This window comes from Epinephelus moara, chromosome 3, assembly GCF_006386435.1.
Source record: "Epinephelus moara isolate mb chromosome 3, YSFRI_EMoa_1.0, whole genome shotgun sequence".
In the NCBI taxonomy this organism is placed as follows: Eukaryota; Metazoa; Chordata; class Actinopteri; order Perciformes; family Serranidae; genus Epinephelus; species Epinephelus moara.
The window spans coordinates 36,979,587-37,007,487 of record NC_065508.1 but is presented as its reverse complement, the minus strand read 5'-3'; the positions used below and the strand labels follow the sequence as shown (position 1 = coordinate 37,007,487).

General features: G+C 39.8%; 1 protein-coding gene across 4 annotated transcripts in view; it reads left to right on the top strand.

The window, feature by feature from the left end:
* The window catches only part of pknox2 (pbx/knotted 1 homeobox 2), a 165,246-nt gene that overhangs the window by 72,729 nt on the left and 64,616 nt on the right, over positions 1-27,901 (top strand). For 2 of the 4 annotated variants that reach the window (XM_050035804.1, XM_050035779.1), the window contains exons 3-4: positions 17,471-17,577; positions 23,868-24,004. The exons of the other annotated variants lie outside the window; for them this stretch is intronic. In XM_050035804.1, the coding sequence (XP_049891761.1) occupies positions 17,491-17,577; positions 23,868-24,004 (224 nt within the window). In that variant the 5' untranslated portion in view covers positions 17,471-17,490. The remainder of the gene's footprint in view (positions 1-17,470; positions 17,578-23,867; positions 24,005-27,901) is intronic. 4 annotated transcript variants of the gene reach the window in all.

The window sequence follows — 27,901 nt, the reverse complement described above, 5'->3', positions numbered from 1 at the left end:
GTGCCAATCCCCTTTGATCTGACATCAGATGTGACGGGACAGTCGATATAGAGATACATTTATGTGCTGATTGCAGATAGTTGCATTGAATAGTGTTTTTTTGGGTATTTATTGCATCGTTAATGTGTCTGATATTCTGGAAACCTGCCTGTGAGGTTTTGGTGACGTGTGTGGCACTGTCCGCCGGTCAGCCAAACTTCCCCTTACACCGACTACGCTCCGCCTGCGCTGACAGTAGACCTGGTTTCAGCTGGCGAGCTTTTAGCGCACCTTCAGCGAAGCCTTTTGGCACGAAATTGTCACTGCGCCAAGCTGGATCTGTCGACACCTCCCCCTGCTGCGCCGCCACACCCATCTCAGCGCACCTCGGTCTGCCAAACTCCCAAACTGAACGCGCCTCGGGTTGCGCTGCTCGAAACTAGCTCTGCGCGGGGTTCGCCACCCTGCGCCACCCTGCGCCACCCTGCGCTGCGCTGGGAAACTAGAGCCCCTGGTATCTACTGCAGTGGGCAGATGTGCAGCTTACATGGTGAAAAAAACCTGGGCATGACTAAAAAAACAAATCTTACTTTGTGATTTACAAATTAATGAACGAAAGGGTTAAGGCCTACACAGCGTTCAAGTCACTTGAGAAAAATGATATGGTCAACAATACTGAAGGCCGTACCGCGGCCAAGATGTACCAAAATAGAAACTTTATGGTTGTCTGTCCTATTTTTAAGATCATTAACAACTCTGACCAGAGCAGTTTCTGTACTGTGGTGAACTCAAACACCAGACTGGTAAACATCAAACAAATTGCTGTATGACGAATGCATTCTGTATGTACAACTTTTTAAAGAATATTCTCCAGGAATGAAAGGTTTTGACGGTTCTCAAAAACAAGTGGATCAGGCTTACTCTTCCTCAGCAATGGTGTTATAATAGTATGTTTGAGATTTGTGGCTAGATTCCACAGAGTAAGGAGGCATTAATAGTCTCAAGGACATCATCTATCAAACAGCTGAAGACATTTTTGAACAACTAAGTAGACACTGGGTCAAGAGCACATGTTGCAGAACTTACTGCTGCACCACCTCTTGTAGTTTACTACGCTGAAAAGGGCAAGGTTGGACAGAGTGTTGGCAACATGGTGCTGAGTGGAGAAAGGGCTGTCACAGTCAAAGCACCACTGTGCCTAAGTGCAGCCTCATAGAGCAGCTAGCATGGCTGTAGACTCTTAGTCTTGTCATAAAAAGCCCAGTAATTTCCTATAACAGCTGGGCACTGTAGTTTCTAGCAAACACTACTCAAACAGGAGTAAATAGTACTTTTGCTGGGGACTATTTTTAGCTGCTGATCTGATGTGCGCCTGAGTATTTACAGCAGCAGAACGGTGTGTGTGTGGGATTGAATCAAAATAAACAACAGTGCCCATGTTCATCAAAATGAGGCAACATGTCACCCAGTGCAACATTGTGGCTCACTGGTGTGTTTTTAATAGTTTTTGGACAACAATGGAGCTCTATGGCACAGAGGAAGAAGAGGTATCAGGATACACACACAGAAGGTATTAGTAGATACATTCAGTATTGGTTTTGGTCTCTTCATTGGATTTGTTGACAACAAGAAAAATATAGCTTGAGATCCACATTCTTCTAAACATCATCTCATCCGTGGTTCTCTGAGCCTTTTGCACCATACAGACGCTGATGCAGTGCTATTTTTGTTGGTGGAGGGGAGTGCAATGTTGGCACTCTCCACCCACCCCACCCACCCGCTTCCCAGGAGTGTGTGTGTTCATGAGCCTGTATGAGTGTGTGTGTTTGTTTTAGGAAATGATGCAGCGCCAGTTTGTGTAAATTTATCCACGACAGAGCTGAAACAAAAATAAGTTCACTGAAGCAGGTCCGACAACCATTTGGTCGCCATGCACTATGTTTGTCATGTGTCGTAGCCTATATGTAGCGGAGCATGTCCATGTTCTTGTTATCATTTTCTGTGTCGGGGGATTGAGGAGCGTGCTGCAGCCTACTGGGAGGAAACAAACCTCCATGCTGGCATATTTGAGCTGTAGCCAATGGGAAGCCGGCTTCACATTAATGAGTGCTCACTCAGATGTTTCAGTATTTTACTCCACACTAAAAAGGATCTCTCTTCTAATTAAGGAGATTATTGATTGTTGTGATAACTATGTGACAGTAATCTTGTATGCACTGATTCAAGTTTTGGTCTGAAACTTAGATATCAATTTTCTAATACCTGTCTGATATACAGAACTATATTTAATACGTATGTTTTTGGTGGCTCTGCTGTCTGTGGTCACTCTTATATACGCACCTTCTAATTATCCAAACCAATGCCTGTGCTGTTTCTATTAGGATGCAGCTTGGAGAATTATACCGTTGCTGTCAACTTGCTGCAACTAACAAGTATTTTTATTATCTATTCATCAGCCAGTTATTTTTTCAATTAATCGATTAACTGCTCTGTCAATGAAATGTCAGAAAATAGTGAAACATGCACTGTGTAATTTACCAGAGCCAAAAGTGATATCCTCAGACTATGTTTTATCCAGTCAACAGTCCAAAACTCCAAAGCTATTCAGGTTGTTATCATCTATGTCAAAGAAAAGCATCAAATTATCACATTTAAGAAGCATTAAAGATCCAGTGTGTAGGATTTAGGGTTATCTGTAGGCAGAAATGAAATACAATTTTCATAACTATGTTTTCTTTAGGGTATAATAACCTTAAAATAATAACCATTGTGTTTATGTTACCATAGAATCAAGCAGTGGTTCTAGATAAGGCCATTAGCGTTTTAGCATTCTCTACCGTAGTTCTGCTACATGCTTGGCACATGGGAGAAGTTTCAGTTATGCACTTCACTGCTAGATGTCACTAAATTCTCCACACTTGACTCTCAAACCAGCAAATGTTTTTGCCAAAAGGTTCTGTATATGACATGTAGAACATTGATATAGCAGCAAAGCACTACTTGCTATGTAAAGTGGAGTAATGGCGTCCTGAGCAGAGCGAGTGAACTAACAGTTTTGTGATCTGAGCTTCTCTGTGGTTTGTTATAGTAAGCCGCTTCAGCCGCGTGATCATGTCTTAGCTTATTGGCGCTGCCTTGCACTGTGCTCATTGGAAGGGAAGCAAAGCACCCACCTTCTCAGACAACTCATACACTCTGAGCTTTGTATATAGCTCCTTCAAAAACATTACTAAAATAATTATTTGGTGATAAAAATAGAAATTCAATCAACTAATCAATTACTTGGCTAATTGTTGCAGCTCTACTGGAAACACTTTACCCGTATATGATCTTTATTGTTATAAAACCATTATTAAAATGCAATTTAAAAAAAGACCGTCATGGTATTTTATGTTGGATACATTGTTAAACATTTTTGTTAAAACTTCTTATTTCCAGTGGCACCATGAAAAGAAAATGACTTTTAGTCTTAATTTTAACTCAATGTATGCAAGTCAGTATTTACATTTATTTAAAAAAACGAAAACAAACTGAAACATTATTGTATTGCAGCAACCTGTTAAAAACAAAGTTTAAATCCTACATTTTTGGATTTTGACACATAATTTGCATTTTAATTGAAGAAGCAGGAATAGAGACATGAATTTGAACTCTATTGCTTTGCTTTTTTCTTTTTTGTGCTTATTATTAGTAATGACTTTAAAAAAAGGTTAAAAATCAGGTACCTCTTGATACAGATGATTAAAGATGGTACAATCATTTACCTGCAGCCTGAATATTCTTTTCATCTTTGTCTTATATGTTTAGCCTCCTCAGAAAAAAAACTCACCTCATTATAAGAAGGGCTTTTAGCTATGCTAATAAGGTTATTTGCATGCAAACCACTTGTCCTTGGGGAATTACAAAAAAATTCCACTGTACTGTAGTTTTCCCACCATCCATTTTACTTGAGACTTCAATCTAATTTTTAAAAGCAGGAAGGAACACAATCAAACCGGAATCTGTGATATCCAAACAAACATTTGCATAAATACAAAGAAAACAAGAATTGCAGTCACATTGGAGCACTGACGCCATTGTCAGCAGTTAGAAAGAAAGCCATGAATCTTGCAAACTGTCACACCCGAGGGAATTTCTTGTGTCTTCATTATGGCTGTGGGGCATATTTGAATATGTGAAGGACGTTCATTAAGAAGTTCATTGTGAATGAATAATCTAGAAAGGTTATAGATTTAAATTCAAGCATAAAATGTCATTGGAAATTGATAAGGACGAGTCAGAGGAAGCCTTTAAGTGAAGTTTAGCCCAGAGAGTGAGATGAGAAAAACGCCAAAGGACATGTTTAGCGTCATGTTGACAACGATGATGCAGCGTATTGGTTTTATTAAAAATAGTACAAATTTCTGACATTTTTCATTGAATTTTCTCCCACTGAGCTGCTGAAGGGTGAAGTTACCTTGTGTAGATTTAACCTTGTGAGACCATAACAAATTCTGAGCATTCCAATTTGTTTATAGCTGACTCTAGCTTGTGATCATTTAATTAATTTCCCCTCGTTCTGCCGCCAACTCAGCCACGAGTTAGTCGAGATTCATAAGCAGCAAGTGACACAACATTGTGTTGAGTGTTTATGGGTGAGTTGCTTTCTGCTTTGTGTGACTGGATTACATCTAAACCGGAACATGCTCGGACAAGTGATGACCACAGATGCACTCACTTCTTTGTGTGTTTAATTTCAACAACAGACCCTTGCTCTATATTTGCAATAAGAAAACACTGCAGAGATATGAAATCACATACAAACTTCTCTCCTTCAACCCTTGACACAAAACATTTCAAACATCCGCCTACATCAGTTCACCACGCCTCACCACTTCTGCCACGATCTCGCTGAACCCGGAGTTAACAATCTCCACAACAATGTTGAAACGTCCTTCACCGAGCTTTAAATCCATGTCTTATATATCTTGTGGGATGAGTCCAATCAACAAGAGCAGTTGAATAAATGATACTAGTATGAATTGTAAGTGTGGGCTGGTGAGGAGCAGGGTGTAGCGAGGCTGGGTGGAGGGAGGGCTGCTGGCTCAGGTTAATGAGGTGGTCTGGGAGTGTGGACTGGGTCCTGACTGCAGTATGTGTGGAGCTCTCTGTAGCCTGGGGGGGATTTGTAGCCCTAAGACCACTGGTGAGACTATCTTCGCCTCCGGCTGTGTATGCACTTGCGCCTTTGAGTATGTGTATGTGTGTGTGTGTAGGGATGTATGTGTGCTTGTGCGTTGGGGTGAGAGACAGTGTGTGTGTGATATTGCCCTCAGGATGACACTGGTTGAAGCTTTGCAATCTCTGTGTTTAATGTTGGCATTTGTGCATTAATATACATGCCTATGTTTGCATGCATGCCCATTCCCACGTGTGTTTGTGGGGTGTTTGTGCTGTGATCTGTGTGTTTTCTGATATCTGCGTTGAGTCCGACCACAAATGTGTACACAGGGCCCCTCCTCCCCTGCCCCAATCTCATTACCATTCCGCCCTTCCCTCCACCATTTTACGCAACGCCATCAAGGCCTCGCCTCTTGGTGTTTGCATTGTAAATCAGGCCTGACAATAAGGCGATGATTAGATCCTACTCATATTCAAAAACACCTGATTTATTTATTCATCTTCCTCTCTTGCAGGGCATCAAGATGCATAATATCTGACCAAGGTGACATACCCACTTCCAAATGTTATTCATTGCATTTGCAGGTCAACCTCTTAACCAACAAACTCAGACAGGGCAGATTAAATGAGATTTTGATGGGAGGATGTGCAAATGACAGCTCCCCTGTTCCTTATATCCACAGAAAGGCTGTTCAGCTGGTTCTCCCTCTCATGCATGTACATGTGATATCAGATCAGGTATCAGGATGGGTGCTGCAATCTGTCACGGTTTCAACATTTGGAGAGCGAATCTAGCCTTGAGTGTAAAACTGTGATACGCTGTCTCTGTTTTCATGAATATGCGAGAGATATTATTTATGGAAAGCTTGAGGATTCTGAGAAGCGGATCCAATTGATCACTAGTTAAGTCAGACAAGCCTTTGCACTGTTGTTGTTTTGGTTTTTAAGAAATTGACATCATGGGGATTGGGCTAATTTCTTTCAGAATTGCAGACTGCCCTTGTGAAATTATTTCATTCTTTTTTCCAAGCATATCTTTGGGTAATGAAAGCACATGGGCCGTCTCTCGTGTGGTTTTGATAGGCTTTTACTAGTTTGTTGAAAACAGCGTGGAGAATTTAGAGTGCCCTAAGAAGAGTTTGGGTGGTAATAAATACTAGGTGAAGTCAATAAATGTATGCATAAATATCACCATGATTTATTTTAAGGCTTAGTTGTTGGATTAGTATTTTATTGAGAGTCAGATGAAATGATGATCCAGGTTTCAGATGAGCGATGCTTCATTCTCTGTCAGTGTGTCCCCATAACAGACGTATATCATGCAATTTTTGTATGTTTTCCTACAAAAAGTAATGCACCCTTTGTTTGTCATATGTAATCACGAGTCAGTTAATCATATATAAGTATTTGGGAAAGCTCTAACCATGTGACCAATGTGCTGACATTATTAAAGAAGGAAGTGGTCCCCATAACGAGACACAAGCAATTAAGTGATATCCCCCCCAGCTGTGGTCTTAAACTCTCTTGAAATTAAAATCCTGAGTCTTCTTTGTCCCAAACTGAGACAAGATCAAGTAAAAATGCAGTCGGGTCGGAGACAAGACGAAGACCTTCAAAAAGTGGTCTCGAGACCATGACAGGTCTTGAGTGCTACTAACTCTGATGTGTGATACAGACCTAAAACACACAAAAAAATATGTTCCAAGTCAACATCTGACATTCAGATACACAATTTTGTGGCATGACTCAAGGGATGGCAGTGTTTGGTCTGTTGTTTTGTCTGCCACTTTGATCCAGATTGAAATAACTCAACAACTATTTAATGCATTGACACAAATTTTGACATTAACATTGATGGTCTCCAGACAAGGAACCCCTTTTGACTTTGGTGACCTCCTGCCTTTTTCTTTTCTTCTTTTAGTCCAACCATTCAGTTTTGAGAGACATGCTTTGACAGCAATGCCATGACATTTTCATATTCATATACTCTTTAGGAAAAATTTCAACAACTTTGGTGATTTCAACACTTTTATTGAGCACCATCATCAGGTGACTGTTTCAATATTTGGTTTATGACTAAACGCTTCAGGAGCCAACGACCTCAGGATGCTCAAAATGCACTTTGAGTACATATTATGTGTTACTAGGGATGTCCCGATCCAGCTTTTTCACTTCCGATCCGATACCGATATTACAGCCTTGAGTTTTGGCCGATACCGATACCAATCCGATCCAAGCGCGTATTATACATATTCACTTATTTTGTTGTCAGTCATGTTAGAAAAGGTTTGATCAAGCGATATTACTCTAACAAGAACAACTACTTAATCGGGTTAGTTAGAATGATCCACAACAGTTGGTATGAGAAACTGACCCGTTTATTGTTAACAGGGTTAAATAAAAAAAAACTTAAAACTTGAACATTAACATTAAATAAAAAATATAGCTGGTTTGCTTTGGCTGCTTTGGCCCCTTAATAAATAGAAAATAAATCAACACAAGAAATCTTTAAAATGTCTAACATTGAAATTAAAATAGCAGCAAGACTCCACACACTTGTGCTTTGGCCCCCTAATAAATAAAAAATAGATTAACACCACAAGACATTGTTGACATTTAACAAACAATGCAGCCTTTCCTTTTCAGTTATTTTTGTAGTGTCAGTGCCAGCCTGGTGCTGCTGTTTCCTGTGTGTCTGCATGCTGGCCTGGTGGATTGACAGTAAGTGCTGGAGCGGATCACTGGAATAGAATGCTTGAATCGCGGAGCGCTGGGCTGGCCGGAAAACCTGGATTGGACTCATGAAAAACTGGATCAGAGTTCTTGGATCGGCATTTTTCCATGCAGTCCAATCCAATGCCGATGCACGTTTTTTGCTAATATCGGCGGCCATCCCTATGCGTTACACTTTTTGGGGGGGGTTTCCCTAAATAACCAGACAAAACTCAGACAAAAATGACAAACAATGAATATAGATTTTAAAAAAAATGTATGGAAACTGGCAATGGGTGCAAAGTGCAATATTACGCTACACATTAAATAACCTGACACTTCTTATAGAATCAACAGCATAATAAAGCAATATAATCTCCACAGTGGCTGCAGCCACAAACACATATCACAGCAAAGGAGAGACCGCACGATTTGTATATACCACATAGTGCTCACACCACTGCTGCTCAGCAACGCAGTGCTTATTGACAGTCTCATCTGGAAATTGAGTTAAAGAGTTTGTTGTTGTACTCACCATCCCTCCATGAGCCTTGTGCACTGTGAAGTCCTCTTCAATCTGCTCTACATTCAGCTTCTCTGCTTGTTATTCTCAAAGCATAACGTTAATATACCCAGTCCAGCCTCTCTGCGATCACAGTTTTCCATCATATTGAGCTGAATGCAGTCACATCAGAAATTATTGTCAAAACCAGTAGAAAGTTGTCACACACCTCACTGACGGTTGAATTATTATTATTTTTTCTGTACAGATATGTGAAATGTTAAAAACTGTTAAAACCATTCTTTTCTACTGTGGAGACAACTTGTAACAGCTCCTGGATACTATGTTCAAACAAAATGTTATAATATTTGGGAATCAATCAACCAACTCAGAAAAGAAACTCATGATAAATGGCACAGAATTAGAAAAAGTATCTGAATAAAATTTCTTGGAGTATTAATAGACAACAAATTAATTTGGACACCACACATAAATTATATTAAAGCGAAAAATATCCAAATCAACAGGAATACTGAATAAAGCCAAAGACCTACTAAATTAAGCTTCCCTGTATATGTTGTACTGCTCCTTGATACTCCCATACATGACCTACTGTGTGGAAGTATCGACGAACACATCCAAAACAAATACACATCCAATCTTCATTCTCCAAAAATGAGCTACAGGAATAATTACAGAGAACCAACAAATCTGTTATTTATCAAACTAAAAACATGAAAATTTCCATTTTTGATTGATTGTAAAACTAATCAAAGTATGTTCAGAGTAGCTAATCAAGAATTGCCCAGTAGTATCCAGGGGTTGTTCCAGCTGAGAGAAAACAAACACAAGTTGAATGAAACCAGTATCTTAAAAAAAATCACCAATAAGAACAGATGGAAAACTTTACTGTCACTGGGTGTTAGTCTACGAAATAATGGTTACAATGAGATGAAAAAATGTTAGATTTTATCCAAACTAAAAAAACGTTTCAGAATCAAAACAATTAACGGTTACGGAACAGTGATTTTCACTTTGGTTACTTCTTGTTTAGGAGTGTTTGATGTTTTTGGTGCATCTGTTCCAATTATTTTGTTTTTGTTCTGTCCAATAGGGTTGATTTGCTTAAGGCGACCAAGATCAATATCATGGACACTGATGGCTGTAAACTGAACTTTCATTTTCAGTGATTAATATATAAAAGATATGAGGGGGTAGGACCAGAAAAGTTTTTAACTTCTTCTTACCCCTTTTAAACGTGAACAATATTACCTGCGTTGCTCATTTGTTTCTTATATGTCACTGAAGATCCCAATTGTTTTTGTTTTAATGCCTTGTAAGTTTTATTATGTGTTTGTATTGTTTTAACATGCTCAATAAATTGACTACAATAAAAAGTCCCCAGTGAAAACAGAAGTCACCGCTAGAGGATCCCATGAGCATTTTAGCATATTAGCCAGAGTCAGGCAAGTCTGTACCTGCGTCAAGTAACATTGAAGGTGTGTTTGATTTGGTCACTTAGTGTGCCTGCCGGGTGGAGCATTAAATGATAATTAATTGTGGTAGATGCAACTTTTTTGTTCAGCTATGCCGAGGTATAGTAAAGCTAACCATAACCACTGCTAGCCACAGCCTAGGTGCTACGGTCATTCCATCCACATCCTTCCACCCCCTGACACTTGGCCAATGAACATAAACATTTACAACAGGTATCTCTTCCAGAATGCTAGCTGAGGTAGACTGTCACCTTTCTGGAGTTTCGCCCTCCTGCAGCCACTGACACACCTGCAGCTTCTTCTCTGCTGCAGCTGATTTATCTCCTTTCATTTGTTCCATTCCCACACAGCTTATCAGGACTGATTAATGTGATTTTTTTTTTCCAACTATATGCTAGATTGGACTTGAAATATTGCGAAATGTGATACTTGTAATAAAAGTTACGTTAATTTAAGTTAAAGTAAAACTACTGATTTTAAAAAAATCCTCAAAAAGTACAAGTACACGAAAAGCCGACTGTCACAGTAACGAGAGCAAATGTAATTCATTTCCTCCATCCTTGGACAATGGTAAACATTACACCTCCTAAACATTAGCATGCTTATGTTAGCATCTAGCTCAGAGTACCACAGTGCCTAAGTGCATCCTCACAGAGCTATTAGCTTGTTTCTTTATGTTGGTTCTTGCATGCAGGGTTGTAAACACTTATCATAGCTACATCCCTCCACTTCAATCATCACCCGTCCTTGGTTTGGTAAAAGAGTGAGTTGAGCTGTGTTCAAGAGTGCTATAAAAATCAGAACATCACAGTCACAGTTACATCAAACAGCCAACTCACCAACGTGGTTATTTTCAGTTTTGCATGTGAGGACTGCATCTACCTGATCCCCACAACTCGTGCATCTCTGTCAGCCCTGGCACCTCTCTTCGTTAGTCTGATTTTGCAGAGAGTGAAGTGTTGATAATTCAACATGAGAGAAGGTCACATCTTTGTCTACCACAAGTCTGCTTTTAATGAAGTGGTGCAAAACCCCTGCCAGGTCACAATCTGGAGTGCAAGAAATGTTCTCCATGACGCTTTCTGTGTTTAAATCACAAGGAGGATCATTTAATTTTTATCGCCCCGGTTTGTAGCAGGAAGCATTGCCATTCCACATTTGATTGAAGTTCAACACTGTTCAATAAATCCACCTTTAAACCAAAGCAGACAAGAAAAAAAAGCTTTGGACATGGTTGAAGTGTGAAGGCCAGAGGCAGTGATCACATCATATGTGACCAGATATGGATTTTCATTTCAATGCCGGTGGTAAACGGGGTGAAACTGCAGCTATGCCACTGACTAACCTTACATCAATACAGCACAGGCCCATTCTATGCCTGAGAATTGTTGGAAAATTGAATGCTGAATAGAAGCTTTTCTTACTGCACAGAATCCGATGAAAGAGTACGACTGCCTCCAATCCAAATTCACAAAACCCTTTGATGTTTGTTGGAATAATTTTATGCCTACTTCTCATTTTCCATTTTATGCTTGCTTTTGAATTTTGATTGCGACTACAGGCACTTTTCAATTGATATGCATTATGAACTCTGTAATAATTCAAAGGCCTTTGTTGAGGAACAAACATGTCATTTGTCCTCAAAATGAATTTTACGACTTATTGTGTAACCACACACCTTTGGTGAGTTCAGAGAGAGCGCTTCCCAGACATTTATTGTCTCCCTTTTTCAAAGAGATTTGTACTTTTAGTTTCATGAGGCAAGTTTATTGTGTGTGTGTTTAATTTCACTGTTGAAATTAAATGTCTTGTTTGTCGGTGTTTCTGCAGTGTTCTTGTCTGCTCTTGTATGTACATTCACGCTTCAGCAGCCGTTGTATGGCATGTGTTTGTGCGCATATTATGTCTCGGTGTGTGTATATTTATGGATGCACGATTGCCTGCTCAAATTTGGCGTTTGGTGGCCCGTTCCTTCGAGGGATGGCGAAACTTGAGAGGCTGCCTAAAATACTGTGCAGTAATTGGAATTGCTTTATCTTCAGTCTCATCAATTAATGTGCAATTTTCCATTTAATCACTAACACGCTCACTGCATTTGCAATTAAAATGAGGACTGATAACAGAGAAGATGCCTTTCAGCTGATACCAGTTGGAATGAGAACAGAAACCAGGAGACGCAATCAGTACACAAAATGACTCGCAGAGACATGCACATGGCACACAAACAAGTGTGAACACACACAGTGCAAACAGTCATGCTCATATAATGCTGCTCTGAATACACACTCACACACATATGCATACCCAGCACACACTAGCACAGTATGACATGATAAAACATGCAGATTTGCAGCTAAAACCCCAAATTACAACTTGTCAATGAAACTAAACCAGCATTTAACATCAAAATGTTGGCAGCAGTGGTGGATTCAGATGCCACTCAAATGGAGAAGGGTCTCAGCCAGTTGTCTTGTTTGTGACGGAGATGTCAGAGACATTGCCAGGGTCTCAGTCTCATTTGGGGATGAGCTCAGTGGCAAGGAACGTCTGTCGTGTATTGTCCTGATTCTGAAAGGAGGGATGAGATGTTCGCATGTCTTCCTGTTTGGCAGCAGGAACCTGAAAACTACCCAAAAGAGAGTCTTTTTATCGGAGGAGCACAAGGCTCAACACACAGATGTGTGAAACTATAGGAGGAGCATACAACAGGGGTTTTATAGTGCTGCTGAGTGCTGCGTGATACTGCAGTGTTCAGTTTTGACAGAATGAAACACACACCCCTGTAATAATCCTGTATAGTGTCTGTAGTGTCCATTGATGCATTTATAGTAAGCCTATTGTGGTACATTTTGATTTTGTATATCAGTGTATGATGATCCTTGCATGGTATTCTTGTAAAAAATATTGAATCATCAAAGTTCTTTTTTCATCATCCATAACCTCACAATTCAGTCACATACTCCAAATCCTCGGCTTTAGTGGTCAGATGGGTTACTGCACATTTTTACTTCCTGAGGCAGTAGATCTGAACGGATGTTGCAACCGGTGCAGAGATTTTGCTCAGATGTTCCAGTTGCATTTCATGAGCATATAATCAAGCGTTTCCCTCCGGGTCAATATTCAGTCCAAGTGAACCAGTCCATTGTAATTGCTGCTGCCTGCCTTTCGTGACCACACAAGGCTGTCTCATAGGCTGCATTATGAGACATTTTTCCAAAGTCCGGTGGCTCAAGGTATTCAGCAAACATTTGGACTTTTTTTTTGAATATTGACTTTTACAAACACAAATGAACCATTTAACATAAACAGCAAAAAGAAAAAAAAACATACATGCACAACAGAAAAATCCCATTTCAACTCAACATTAATCACTGCAATATAATAAAACATAAATTAAAAGAAAGAGAAAAAGACAGGAATATGACAGAAAATAAATATGTAGAATACCACATACAGATCAAACACTCAGTCATTGCCTATCAGGGACAAGTGAGTCAGCAGCTCTGTAAAGCCCAGCTACTTGCAATGTGCCATTCTGCAAAAAACACCCTTTTTAAACCCGTTTTTAAAACCCTGCAGGTTCACACCAATGCAACTAGATGAGATGGTGTATCATCTCTATATAACAACTTTCTGTACTTCTGTTCTGATATCCAGCTTTTCAGGCTTATTTTGTGGCTGAATATAATTTATAGCTTCCTAAAATATGAATGAGGATAGTGATAGTGAGATACTGGCTACAGCTGCATTTGTAGTGATGAAACAGCAAAAATCATAAAACAAGTATTAGATGGACTGTATTCATAATCAGTTCACCACAATAATATAAATAACCATAAGCTGGTTGGCTGTAGAAACATGTGAAGTGCTTTGCTTTCTAAAACCAGCCACCGCCGATTTGACCAGCAGAGTTGCAGGTGACACCATCAGCCAGCTTGAGTTGAGCTCAGATAAGTCAGTTCACACTGCTGCAACTTTTCACATTTAAAATGGTTTCATCTCATTGTGAATCATTAGTCTGAACTGGGCATGTAAAGGATCCCAAAGTCTCCAAAGTGTGTCCGATTTATGATGGAGATTTTAAGTCAGTTTATCCAGAGGGATAAGAACTGATAACTGTGATATGGACCACCATAGCAAGATACACTGTTTTAGCCAGACATAGGAGGATTATTAACAGAAATTTGATAACAAAAAGATTTTCTGGAGTATAGCTTAACAAATAAAATGAAGAAGACAGTGTAAACTGTTTACCAATAACCTCCAGAATGAACCTCTTTCCAAAATGTCTTGATGCAATCACATGACCGTAACAAGTGGATAATTGTACCTTTGTGTGTTTTACATTTGTAACAGGGGCTTGATCTGTTGGGGAACATTCAGTGAGGGTAAAATAAGTTTGATGGAAAAATTTTCATTTTTGTTCATGTATAGAAATTGAAGTACATTTCGGAAAGATTCCACTGCAAATCTTGGTCCAATGTACAGGACTAAATGTAACCCTTAGATCACGTTGCCACAGCAGCTTCAGGGAGTCATAAGCTGAGGAATCAGAATCCAGCAGTAGAGTATAAATCTTTGAAATTATTCCCTTGGGATTCCTTTGAGATTTGGCCGAGAACGTGGCATTTTCCAACTCTGACAGTTTTAGACAGATCTGGTTCTCCCCTAAAAGAGATTTAACAAAGTGATGAAATTGAAGAAATTTAAAAAAGTCCTTATGTGTATGTTAAATCAGTTCTAATTTGCGCAGTAGATTTTACAGCATCTGTAATCAAGAAACCTGCAGGATCTGACAGACCACTCCAATAGACCGATAGTCCTAATCTTACCTGGGAGATCAGGATTCAGTGCCAGGGGAGACCAAGCAGAAATAACAGAGGGGATGTGTAGATATCTTCTCACATCCCTCCAGACCAGGAGTGTGTTATAAATATATTACTGTTAAGAGAATTCAACTGGTCTATATTGCTGATAAAGGAAAGGGATTTAAGCCTTCTAGGGTAACATGCTAGAGACTCAAGACCCCACCATAAAGAGTCATTACTATTCATTAATCAGTTAGTCATAATTTTAAGTTGAGCTGAACAGTAGCAGAGTAGTATATTGGACAGGGATAAGCCTCCCATATTTTTGGACTTGAACATTTGGATTTGAGGGTAACCTGATTTGACTTCCCACACGTTTGAAACACCAAGTGAACTTTGTAGTATTCGTATCAGAGTTATTCATTAGTTTTTTTTGTTATTTTGTTTTTCATTTTCAATTCCATTTTTAGGGTGGGTTTGCTCACTTCAGTTTAACTTTAATTGTTTTAAAATGGTTATTTTTTGTTTTTATTAGTGTTAGTGATATTGTTATTATTTTTTCTAATATGTGAGGTATTTGTCAGAGGCAAGATTTAGGAAGTTCAGATTAGGTATTATGATACAAACACAAGACTGTGAGTATGCAGTTGACTCACAGTGATGCAGACATCCCTGTCTCAGTAAACACATGCACCAGTGCCTCCCCATGCTTGTTGCGTGCATGTGGGAACTCATTTTCACTGTGTTTTTTTAAATGTATTTATTTATTTTTTAAGTGGGTGATGCCTTAACTTTTATTGTTTTCCTGCCACATGTACCCCTGACGCTTCAAGCCACCATTAAACAATGTGAGAGGATTGCTTTTTTCATCAGTGTCTAATGCCGGAAGTCACTGACCAAGTACCAGTTTTTGACGACCTTGGAGTGAGACGTTTTTTTTAGCGAGACATCAGCAGAATTTCCAGTGGCAATTGTATCACCAAAAGTGGTTTTTGTGCCTGAACATAACCACATGTTACATAATAAGGTAAAAATATTACATATTCGTGGTTTGCAAAAACATCCATTTATTTATTTATGTTTATTCTGGCGATTGGGTTGAGGAGCTACAGGAAAACTGCGCAGACGTACTGATGTCGGTGGCTCAGTTAATTCAAAGTTTCTGCGCTCTCTCGCTTCTGACAGATTTTTTCTCTGGACTGCATGTGCCAAAATTTCTAATATTTCCTTGAAATGGTGGCAAACATCCAGTTGTCTGTTTGCTTCTCGTCTGTTCATGTTCCCTGGGCAACTCATAATGTTGCATCCGCGTGTTTCTCCTCCATCATCTGCCCCCGCAGTGCCTCATATCCAAATTATTTTATGGATCTAAAGCAGCTCCAAAATGGTCCTGGCAAATTTCCATTTGTCCCAACCTGTTCAGCCTTTCTGCACTATTGATTAGCTCTTGCTACCGCAAATCTCTCCCCAAGTTTAGCTGATCCATAAGCTGACCCCGACCCTTGCACTTTGACCTGATGTGATGACATTGTCACGTCAGATCAGAGGAATTGATTAAATTTGAACATTTTAAGTGTTTTTTTTTTTCATATATTTTCCGACAGGCACATCATTTTATGCTATTTAAAATTTAAAACAAATGTTCAGATAGCCCATGACTTATGGTAAATTAGCCAACAATTAGCAGACTGTGTTGTTCCATCCCTTGTCACCCACCTTCCCGTGCACTTGGCTTTACAAATTTGATCAGATTGACAAAGAGTAAAACTAAATACATTTTATTTAATTTTAGTTGAGTTAGTTTTGTAAGTACACAATATCTTTTCAGTTATTTTTTTTTCTAAAGGCTAGTTTTTATTTTTATTTTATTTAACTAATATGTTTTTTCACGCAAATTTATGTTTTTATAATGGTTACAAACAGGACAGTTTGATACATAAAGGGTTTAATAAAGTTTACCCTCGCATTTATCAAACACCCTCCCCCCTCAGGTCAAATAGTTAATTTACAGGACATTTTCATGCAGCGTATACACATAGGTTATATGTAGCTTCAGGATGGAGCACCTGCTGTGCTTGCCTATAGTAAGTTGGGGCAATGGTGGGGGGTCTGCGTGTGTGTGTGTGTTTGTATGTGTGTATAACATAGCCCTGAACCAATTAGCTCCTTCAGTGGGGGTGGGAGTGATGGTTACAGCGGTGTTCCACAGGGTACAGCCCTCAGCCCTGTGGGGTCCCGGCCAATAGCAATTAGCCCACCAACAAGAGCTCTAATTAGCCCTCTTGATTGGCTTGGTAACAGCGCAGCAACAACACCAGCAGCCAACACATAGAGACGACCAAGGTGACTCCACCAAGACGCAATGCTTTAAAGCCAGCTGTACTGTAATTAGTAAACAAGCATAGCTGTCTGTAATTGGTAAACAAGTAGTCGGGTTTGTTTGCGGTGTCATTATGAACCTGCTGCTATGTAAAGTATTTCTGTAAAGGGCTCCATGATTGAGTCTGTGTTGCTTTGTTTTCTTTCTGCTTCGCAGCATTGTTAGATCAGCCAGTATTAATACATCATCCAGGCTCTTCTGTCAGCTCTATGCAACACATGCAGAGGGAGGCTGAGGGGAGACAGAGCAAAGAAATAAATTAGTAAATGGAGAAGGGGAAGAAGAAGTGTGAGAGGGAAGAGTGAGATGTTGTGTTAGAATCCCATCTCCTATTATTTAATCATAGCAGCACCTGGTGGCTGCTGCTGTAATAGAATTTACAATCACTGCTTGCACTGGATTCATGTTTCTCTTTTTTATCTGTCTTTCCCAGTCTAGATGTGAAGCTATCCCATGATGCAACATGTGTCCCCAGCACCTGCAGTGACAATGATGGCCACCCAGAGCGTTCCTCCACCATCGTACCAGGAGAGCCAACAGGTCAGAGGTTTCATCAGAATTTACCTCAGTGTTTGAACTCCAACACTCGACACTCAACACATAGTAGCACCTCAAGAATGACCCTGTTAAAGTTAAAGACCCTGAAAACTTATGAGTGATGGGGTTTTCTGAGCTCAGAGCTAGAACAGTGTTAAATGTTTAGGTAGATCTTTGCACTGTGGAAGAGGCTCACATGAAAACAAGTGATTTCATATAATCCTGTGCACCAATCAGAATTTAGCAACCTAACAGTTTGGATCATTATCCTGTGACAATTAATTAGTTTAAGTAGGTTAGCATTCTGTGCTCAAGCCTTAATAAGTAAGGACTAACTAAAATGTAAAGTGTTGCTTATTTAGCCATGATTATTTCATGCTAGTATAGGCAGTACTTCATATTTTAAAACTTAAGTTTTGTAGGTGATTTAAAGAGATTTTTAGCGCAGGCAAACATTTTTTTGTGTGCAAAAAACCATTAAGTTAATGACTTCTACCCCCACCAACTAGTAATCACTGTAAAGTCTAGGAATGTTTTTGTGGGAGATAATAAATTGTAGTAAACAAAGACTCTGTGGTAGTCCTAAAGTAATATTACAGTGATGCCAAAACAGATAAAAGTTGCAGTTAACCCTTTGGTTTTGAAGACACTGGCTTTACTTCCTCACAGATACCAATGCTTTTGTGTGTTATAATAATAATAATAATAATGATAATAATAGTAGACAATAATATCTTGAAGGACACACAGAGAGTACAGACCTCCGCCAAGGCCAAACACCGTATCTGGCAATGTTGATGGTGCAATACAAGACACTCAGATCAATAATTTAGCAGCAAAACACTATTATCTGGGTATCTAATCGCCACTGCTCTGCACTGCACACTTCACTGGCTAGGCATCAACATAAAGTGGTGCAAATTTTCCTAGGATGGCAAAGACATGACCTGTGTTGGTTAAGATTAGGCAAGAGGAGTGAGTTCGGATAGGGTTAGGGTAAGGGCTCATTTATACTCAACATTGAATACATATACAGAGATGGACGGAGCCATCTGTTGGTCTGTGTTCATTTAGTTCATATGTGTGCACGTTTTCTGAAAGCTAAAGAAAAATGGCAGCACTGCACTGCAGCCATAGGTAGCTATGATCCACAGCAGGACCAGGACAACACCTCACATTCCCGCCATCACACCAGTCCTAATTCACCATATAGTACAGGTCAACTCTCCTTCTCTCACCAGAGTGCTCTGCTCTGTCAGATCGGCATATAGAAAAAGAGTCACCTGGCTGAATGGCACTGTCCAGGATTTAGCCAAGCTTCAAGGAATCAGAGGATATCACAGTTCCTGATATGGAGGTCGTTGAGTTTATTTTCCAAAGTTTGTATGGCTAGGAGAATGTTAGTTCAGCTGATGTCCATTGTCTCTCCATCTTCCTTGATGTTTACTGATGTTTACATTTGAAAAATCACCTGGCTCGCTAGCAGCTAGCTAGCTAGAAGTAAGAAGGAGAGTTTACAGACTGATAAATTGATTTTCTCATCCCAGTGAGTGGCCTGCAGCCACACGCCACCGTCTAACACCAACTCCAAAAAGCACCACTAAGACTTGCAAAATAGACAGAAGACTCTGAATATAGTACACATTTAGTGGAGCTGACAGAGAGGCAGCTGGAAGCGACTGCGCCTGCAAGATAGGACTGAAGGAGACCACAAAGACATTTAAAAAATGCCGTAGTGGAACGAGTCAGTAATGTAGCGAAAGTAATTCTTCGTCCACATGTCACAATGTATTTATTGGCCTTACAGGCCACCACCGTCTGCAACTCTGCCTCTGTTAAAAGGTACAATATTACAACCTCCTTCACCGTCGCCTCGTTTGTTGTGTGAAACTTTTAAAATCGCCCTCTAGTGCCATCTATTGCTGTATCTATGCCAACATAAAGAACGCAAAGAAGTATGAGGGCAGTGCTGTTTACGATGTTAGAAATGGATGTATCTATTTTTCTATGTAAAGGGAGTAGAAATAAGCCTTAAGAATATCAGGATATGCTAATCAGAGGCAAAGTAAGGGAGAGTAAGGCAGGTCCTGCCTTCACCATCCTGAGAAAATAAATTCATATATGGGACAGAATGAGCACTGCCTTATGCAAAAAGTTATTTGCTGATAAAACAATATACAATATGTCATCTTACATAGTGGTGTAACTGGGAACTGCCCATTGGTTCGACAGCCCATTGGTTCGACATCCCATTGTTCCGACCATATTAAACTCATTGTTCCTAAGTCCGTTCCGAAATCATCATGATGCCCTGTGGTTAAGGTCTGGTTAGGTTTAGGCACAAAAACCACTTGGTTAGGGTCAGGAAAAGATCATGGTGTGGGTTAAAATGAAAAAGAAAGTGACAAACACATAAGCCGTGAGCCTGCTCCGCCTCAAGCTGGTCGCGGCGCACCATACGCCCGCCGCGAGCCCTTCAGCACCGCGGACAGTCGGACTAATGGGATGTCGAACCAATGGGCTGTCGAACCAATGACATGGACCCGGTGTAACTAATGTTTTGGGTTGAATAGACCTTAGAGAGGTTTAACACCCTTTTAGTGCTCTAATGAACAAACTGTTAGAAAAGTCCAATCACAAAAATCCAGACTACTCACATGATTTTGGATTTGGAAGGGGTAGTGCTGCGCAAAAACTACTGTTAACTCAAATCACAGATATAGAGCATCCACTGTATGTAACCATGTTCTACAGCTGGGGTCTCTGAGGTCCCAAACAAAAGTCTTTGCAGGAATATTAAAACGATTTTTCATGAGGTTGAATTGCATTTTATAATTAAGACATGAGTGATATGTACTGTATGTCAAAGTGTAAGAATAAGAGGTCAAGCCCCAGCCTGCGGTGTTTAACATAACACGTGATGCCACCAACAGGTCAGTGTAATTAATGTAGCCTAACGGGGCTGGACCAAGGCTCAGTCTAACACTGCAGATCATCCCATGGAGGGGAGGTAGAGCAGGTTCATCCGACTGCCTAACCCTCCTCCACGTCCACACCACCTCTGTCTACTTTCGCCCAGAGGATTAGTGCCATGGGAGAGCTTCCGAGCTGCAGTCTGCGCGCTCGGCAAATGCAAATGAGAGCTAGTTAAGTGTGAAGAAGCTAATTTATTTCCCATTTGGTGCTCGGATTAAGACTTGAAGCTTCCTCCCACCCCACCACGACTCAAAAAAAAAAAAAAAGGCGGGGGATGGGGGGTTGTTCAACTCATTTCCTCAGAGAGAACGAATGAAAGACCAAAGTGGGGTGGGAAGGGATGAAGAAGACAACGGATTGTGTTCGTAAAGCATGTCACTCCCCTGGCCACCCTACAGCACAAATAATACCAAAGACCAGATTCTATAATGATTCCATGTTGAGCCAACAGTACTGTGGATCCTCAGAGCAAAGGAATACAGTATGCTTCAGCAGTATGGCTGGTTATGAACACATTGTTAAGTTGCTAAATCCTAATTGAATATTTATCATTTAACAGGAATCTATATATGACCTGAGCATGCCTTGTTCAATTACGGAATCTATCCTATCTCAGTCATTGTGTTTAACAGCTTCATTACAAGGCTACTGACCTGTCAAGCAACAATGATTCATTCCAGCTACATCCTCATTTGTAGTCTGTTGGCATCAGATGCATGTTGCACCTTATTGCTTTTGAAAAGTGATTAAAAAATTACTTACACCTCTCAAGCAGCTGTGTGCTCATTACGAGAAGTAGAAGAAGTTTATGTTAGGATTTTTAAATAATTGAAAAACTGGTTATTTTGGTCATGTAATTTTCATATTTAGCCTGACATTCAGCAGTTCAGTGAGCAAGTTTAAAGGTCCAGTGTGTCGTATTTTGGGGCTGTATGTTGGTGTAAATGGAAAAAAATTAGAATGTTTTCTTTAGTGTATAATCACTTAAAATTAAGAATTATCACGTTTTCGTGATATAAAAGAATGAGCTGTTTATATCCAAATAGGGAGCGGGTCCTTGTCTATGGAGATCGGCATGTTTCTACAGTAGCCTACAAACACTGGCTCTAAATATGGCCATTTGGTTTGTTATTGAGTTGGCCACTGTAATTAGAAGCACCTCCGTGATGAGAGAGATGGAAAAACACAGATTCTTTTTTTTTCTTTTTTTACATGAAACTGCTTTTGGTGTTTCTGCTGGTTTAAATCATTGGTCTGTTTGTTTTGGAGAAGAAAAGACCTCTCGTGGTAAAAACCTCCTGAACAATGAACAGTTGAAGGGATTCTAAGGGTCAGAAATTTTAGTCACTTGCAATCTGCAATCCTCACTGTTACGTACCAGTAAATCTTATTAAGTCTTACACATTATTCCTTGAAGTGACTCAATGGTTTGATTTTAGGTTAGCAGCCACACACACATCAGAAAAAACAAGCCCATGCTAAAGCTAACTAAAAGCGAATTATAGGTTGGTTTGTTTGCAGTTTTTTTTCCATTCAGTTTAGATCATTTTTACAAACAGGGATACATTGTCATTTTTGTTCTTTTTAATTTTCTGCTATAAATTTATGTTTCCATGCTAGTAGCAATGTTGGTCTGTCGGTCCACAGCTTTGGTCCACAACTAAAATATCAACAGATCAGTGGTTCGCAGTCAAAAAGTTCTGTCACGGGTCCATTCTGAATGGACTGCAAATGACTTGCAAATTTGTAAAGTTTGTAAAAAAAAACAAATTTTATTTTTTAAGTGAAGTGAATTACTGGCAAAGGCCGTTTCCTGCTGTAGAGTGAGTGACTAACAGACAGCTATTTGACAGAGAAAGCAAACTACTCATGGCCAAACGCAAGTATGAAGCTTGATAAACAAAACTATGTGGACTTTGAACTAATGACTAAAGAGAAATCTGGACCTTGTGGCTGGAACGGTTGGGAACCACTGTATTAGATGGATTGCCATGAAACTCATAGAGACATACAGTACATGGTGACCCACTGTCCAGTACTTTGGGTTAATTATGAAAAAAATACCTGCAAAACTGATGACACCCCCATCAGCCTAAACTGTGCGGGAGTGTGTCTCCCAGGGTACCATGCAACTTAACTCAATATCATCTGACTATGACACATTAGGAGACCTTTCAAAGGGTTTTATGCAATGTTTTTCCCTCAGGTCAAATGTTCAATATGTTTCCCTGGGTCAGTTTGTAGAAATCACCTACCTACAGCTTATAGCCGACTATTGTTATACTCCTTGAAACCTACAATCTCAGATTTTCGGCAAAGAAAGTTTACTTGATTTTAGATATTGATATCTCTACAGTAGCTGAATGGATTTTTGCCATTCTAGCTGCATTTGAAATCTCCATCTCCCTTTGTGTTTTCTGCAATTTGATCTGTGAAGATAGCCCTTACCAATCTCTTACAATTTTGGTTTACACAGTGGTAGTTGTACCACCAGGTAGATGGGTATGTAATCAAGGGGAAGTGGACACACTTTCCTATAGGCCTATATTTCACTAACTTTTTGGCAGATAGGTGGGTATACAGTAAGAGTCAATACGTTTACATGCACAGTTAAGTCAAGCTACTGCAGCTTGACTAGGCCATTTAATTGGACTTCTGTCCTTGGCCAAGTATACAAGCATGGGAGGGGATTCGATTTACTGACCAAAGTATGTTAGACTCTGCCATGATAGGTAGTTATATACCCCCTTTCAGCTTGTTAGTATTGGACCTTTTTGTGGGTGACCCATTATGTCACAGACCAAGCAATCAACATACAAGTTAGCTACGATTCACTAGCTGCAAACTGGTACCATGGTAGACAACTTTAAAGCTCTGAACATTTTGGTGTACGCTTTACTTTTTCTTTTTCTTCTCTTCTTCTACTATGCATTTAATGGTATTTGACTTTTGGGTTAAAGCCGTGGGCAGAAACTGTGGAGCATGAGCAGTGCACCTAGGCCAGTTGGGTCCGATTAACTGTATACTGTACATGCAGAAGTAATATGATTCCCAAATCTGGGTGTGTTAGTCCAACTTTGAGAAATTGGATTTAGTACGGTTTTAGCTGGATAACACAATAAATCAATTTTTCTCTCATGTTATGTAAAGGTACTGAGTTAAACATGTTAGCATGCTGGTATTAGCATTTAGCTCAAAGCACTGATGTGCCTAAGTACAGCCTCACAGAGCAACTAGCATGCTAGCTGTAGGCTGTTTTATTGTTAGCTTAAATGTGACATAATTTTGTTCTGTTTTTGTTTTTTTTGTGTCCCCAGATGACGGGCACCACTCAGCAGAACACCAAGACCCCACAGGTCCATATCCCAGCAGCCTCTGCAGCAGGAAATACCTCTGTCAGTGTGACCCTTGACCCCCAGGCCCAGCTTGAGTCTGACAAGAGGGCTGTTTACAGGTTGGTTCAATCTCCCATAAGAGGTTTATTTGCCATTAGAGGGTGTATACGTCTATCTTGGATGAATGATGCACTACTATGAAACACCACTTTCTTTTGCAACTAGTAATCACTTTGGCTTTTGCTAAATTAAATATGAGTACTTGTCAAACTAGTTTTGGCTATGCGCACCATCCTGCCCTTGAATTTTCTTCCACTTCTTTTTTCCTTTGAAATCATTTTTGCATATTCTCTCTAACCCCACACTAGCTTTAAGAAATTGTACCTAATTGACTTGATGTGCTTCTTGCTGATGAAGGCCACAAGCACTAGTGTTGTTTTTAATATGTTCTCCTAAACTAGCCATGACTTTAAAGCTTTTGAAAATTGCACTTGAAGGGTGCCTCCTTCAATTTTCACTTAGTGTCATTCATAAACCAAAGAGCACCTTCAATAAATGCTTTCACTCATCAAAGGCAAGCAGAAGCACCCTCAATTTCTTTTTCCTTGGATTTAATAAATTGACTTTAAAATAAGCATTTGATATACTGCCAATAGTCAGGCTGTTTCTCTAACTTCTGCACAGAAGCTCAAGCCTCTTATGACTCTGATTATTAGGGAGAGACAATGAATGAATGCATAAATGAATGAATGCTTTCTAATGCTTTCCCGTTATTGTGTTGTGTTATGACCACTCAAGAGGGCTAAAGGAAACAAACAAACAAACAAACAAAAAAAAACGCATTTAAACCAGCAAATGTTTTGTGTAAGGTTCCGGACTTAAATTGTAAAACATAATGTATTTCTCTTTCACGCCAACAGTCATTTTCAAAGGTAAGAATCACTCTCCAAGTGGTAGAGACCTCATTTTGATATTAAACTACTAGTTTGCTAATACTTCTTGGTAAAGTCCAAATATACAAATGAATCGCACTGAGGGGGGCACTGCACTTTTGTAAAAGAGATTTCATATTGTGTCAAAATAAGTACACCTAAACCATTGCTGTTTATCAAAGGCAGTGTGATTTTTTTTTAAATACTTTTTTAGGCAAACTTTAAAGGGGAACACTGCCAAAATTAAGAATTCCAATACAATATTTCCATGGCCTTGGAAAATTCAATCAGTATTTATGAACACAAGCTACTCTCTCAAAGCCAGAAACCAGAGAAGTAAGTCTCAAACTTGTGATGTCATAGGGTTCAAAATCTGGAGCTTCTCCATAGACAAAGAATGGGAGACTGGTTTTGTGGACACACAGAATGTTTCTTTGCTTTTTTCCCAAATGAGCTTTATTTTACTGTAGTGTTCACAGTTCTGAAATATAAAATGTACCCATATTCTAAGAACATTCCCTCTGTTGCTGTTGTATCCCCTTTCCACCAACATGGAACCGGTTCCTGCACCTAATTTTGAACTGTTCAGAATATTTTGACCAAACATAAGTTGTTTCAGAACCCAAAAAGTTGGGCTGGAACCAAAAAATAGCACGTTGTCCTTGACCTGAAGTGCCAAAAGGGACAACATCAGTGAGTGTGCCATATTCTAATGGTTGGAAAAAAGGATGGAGAAGTCAGTTGAGGTATTTTCTGAAGAAAACTTGTGTAGTGGTCTGTAATTGGTCCATGCTTGATTTGTGCGTGAAAACAAATATCTATACTGACAAAGCAAAAAGTTAGAAGTTAATGTAATCCACGACTTTGCTACTACCCTTTGTGCATTGTGCAACGGCCTCCATTGATGACACATCCTTGATTACAGAGGTTCTGTGCGACATTGGTGAAAATGCTAACACATTCTCACTCCAACCTTGTCACCTATTGACGTTTGGTCATAGACTTTCCACATTGAGATATGACGTGCAAGGTACTGTGGATGCATTGGTCAGTGACGTTCTAGATGCCTTGTCAGCTTCATCCTGTTACGTGCATTGTTTTTTCCTTCAACAACAAACGGAGGTGGTTACGTTTAGTCAACACACACATGGTTGGGTGTAGGAATAAAGAACAAGGTTTGGCTTTACAATCATACGGGAGGTGAACATTGGCCTCCTGAGTGAAAGTTGGTGGTAGTTGGACCCTCCACCACCCCTCCCGCCCGCCCTACTTGTAATTTCACTTCATTGACTTTAATTGTTGTCCAGCCGCATTCCCCCTGATGCTGTTGGGCGCGGTTAAATAGTAATGGTGACTGGGTGCGTATCATGCCGACAGCTTTTTTCATAGGTGTCTGACGCTGGATGTCCAAAGGCCAGTTTTCGATGACTTTGGAGTGAGACCGGGTTGAAAACAAAGGCTGGTTTGCTAGATAGCACCATGGCTCCAAGAATCCCACAGAATTGGTTCAAGAACCAGACCTTGTTTAAAAAGAGTATCAATGTCATCTAAAATGTCTTCCTCATGTCAATGTCTGAGGAGCACTTCTTGGCTTTATAGCATATGACATCACACATTTGAGTTTTATTACTGTAGCTTTTGGATTTGGGAGAGTTGTTCATGTTTACTAATATTCTTGGACTGTCTTAGACGATAGGAATAACATTTATGAATTTTGGAAATCGGCATAGTTCCCCTTTAAGAATATTTTGCAGTAAGCTCTGAGTAAAATCATTGTGAGAAAATGTTGTTGACACTGAAGTGGAGATAAGCTTTTTGCCTTTTTTCCTCTTTTGTCACCCTTATTTTAGGATGTTTACAGATCACCCTACAGACATTTGTTCCAAATTGTTTTTTTTTATTTACCATGTAGAAGCCCTCGAAGGCACCACCTTGTTAGGTGTGGAAAAATAAGCAAGAAAATCACTGCTGGGTGAAACCCAAAACTCTAGTAAAAAAAAAAAAGAAGGAAAAAAAAAAACACCTCACTCCTCTCTCAGCTTATCACTAGAATATTGATGCACCCTTATAATGAGCTTGTATTATCTATTTATGAAGTAAATTATTCAAAATACAGACATTTTTAATCGAGCTGGTGTAGGCACCAAACCAACAACTTACTAGATTTGTTGAGTCGAGTGAGACACGAGCTGCCCTGCACTGTCTGGTGCAGCCCGTCCTGTAACGATGACACTGCAGACTACGTTGAGCCGTCTGTCCCAGCTCCTCAGGTCCCACCCGCGGGTATCCATCACTGCTGTCTGAGGAGGTGCGAGCCCCCGTGCTCAGGCCTGAGGCGAGCTGCTGTAAAGTCCTTAGCAGCTCCTCTGAGATACAAAGCAGCCTTTGATGTTAGCAGCCATGTTTAGTGCAGCTCCGGGTGGTGGTGGTGGTGCTGTGTGGCAATGGGGGTGTCTCAGTCCAAGCCAGCCCCTCTTCTGCTTCTACACGGGCTTTCTGGATCTTCACTTTCCTCCTCTTCCATTTCTAAACCACATTAACAGGAAAGCAAAAACAGAGGAATCTCACAGTGACAGCTAAACACAACAAGATTGTTTGTAGCAGTGATATAGGCCTTATTATTAAGTTTATTTAAATCTAGCCTCAGCTCTCTTGTTGTCTTCTGGAGAGAATATATTAATGCTAATAATGCTAATGTACTTTATTGGCTGCTTGATTGGAGTGCCTCTATAAGAGCCGGGATCTGTGTATCCATTCTTGGGTGTGTTAATTAATGTAAAACATTTTTAAACATGCACAGTAGAGGAGGACTTGCAGCAGTGTGTATTGTTTGTGTGGTGTGTGGTTGTAAAAGTGTACTGATGACACTGTGCTGCAGCAAACAGGATGACAATGTACATGCATACACATGTACAGTATGGATTAAAGAAATAGATCAACATATTGGGAATATACTCATTTTCACTAACTGGTCATAGGTCACTAACTGTGTATACGGCTTAACTCATGGTGCAAAATGTCTTTCACCACAACATTAAATGTAACCTATTAGAACCATTGTGAAATACATAAACATTAATCACT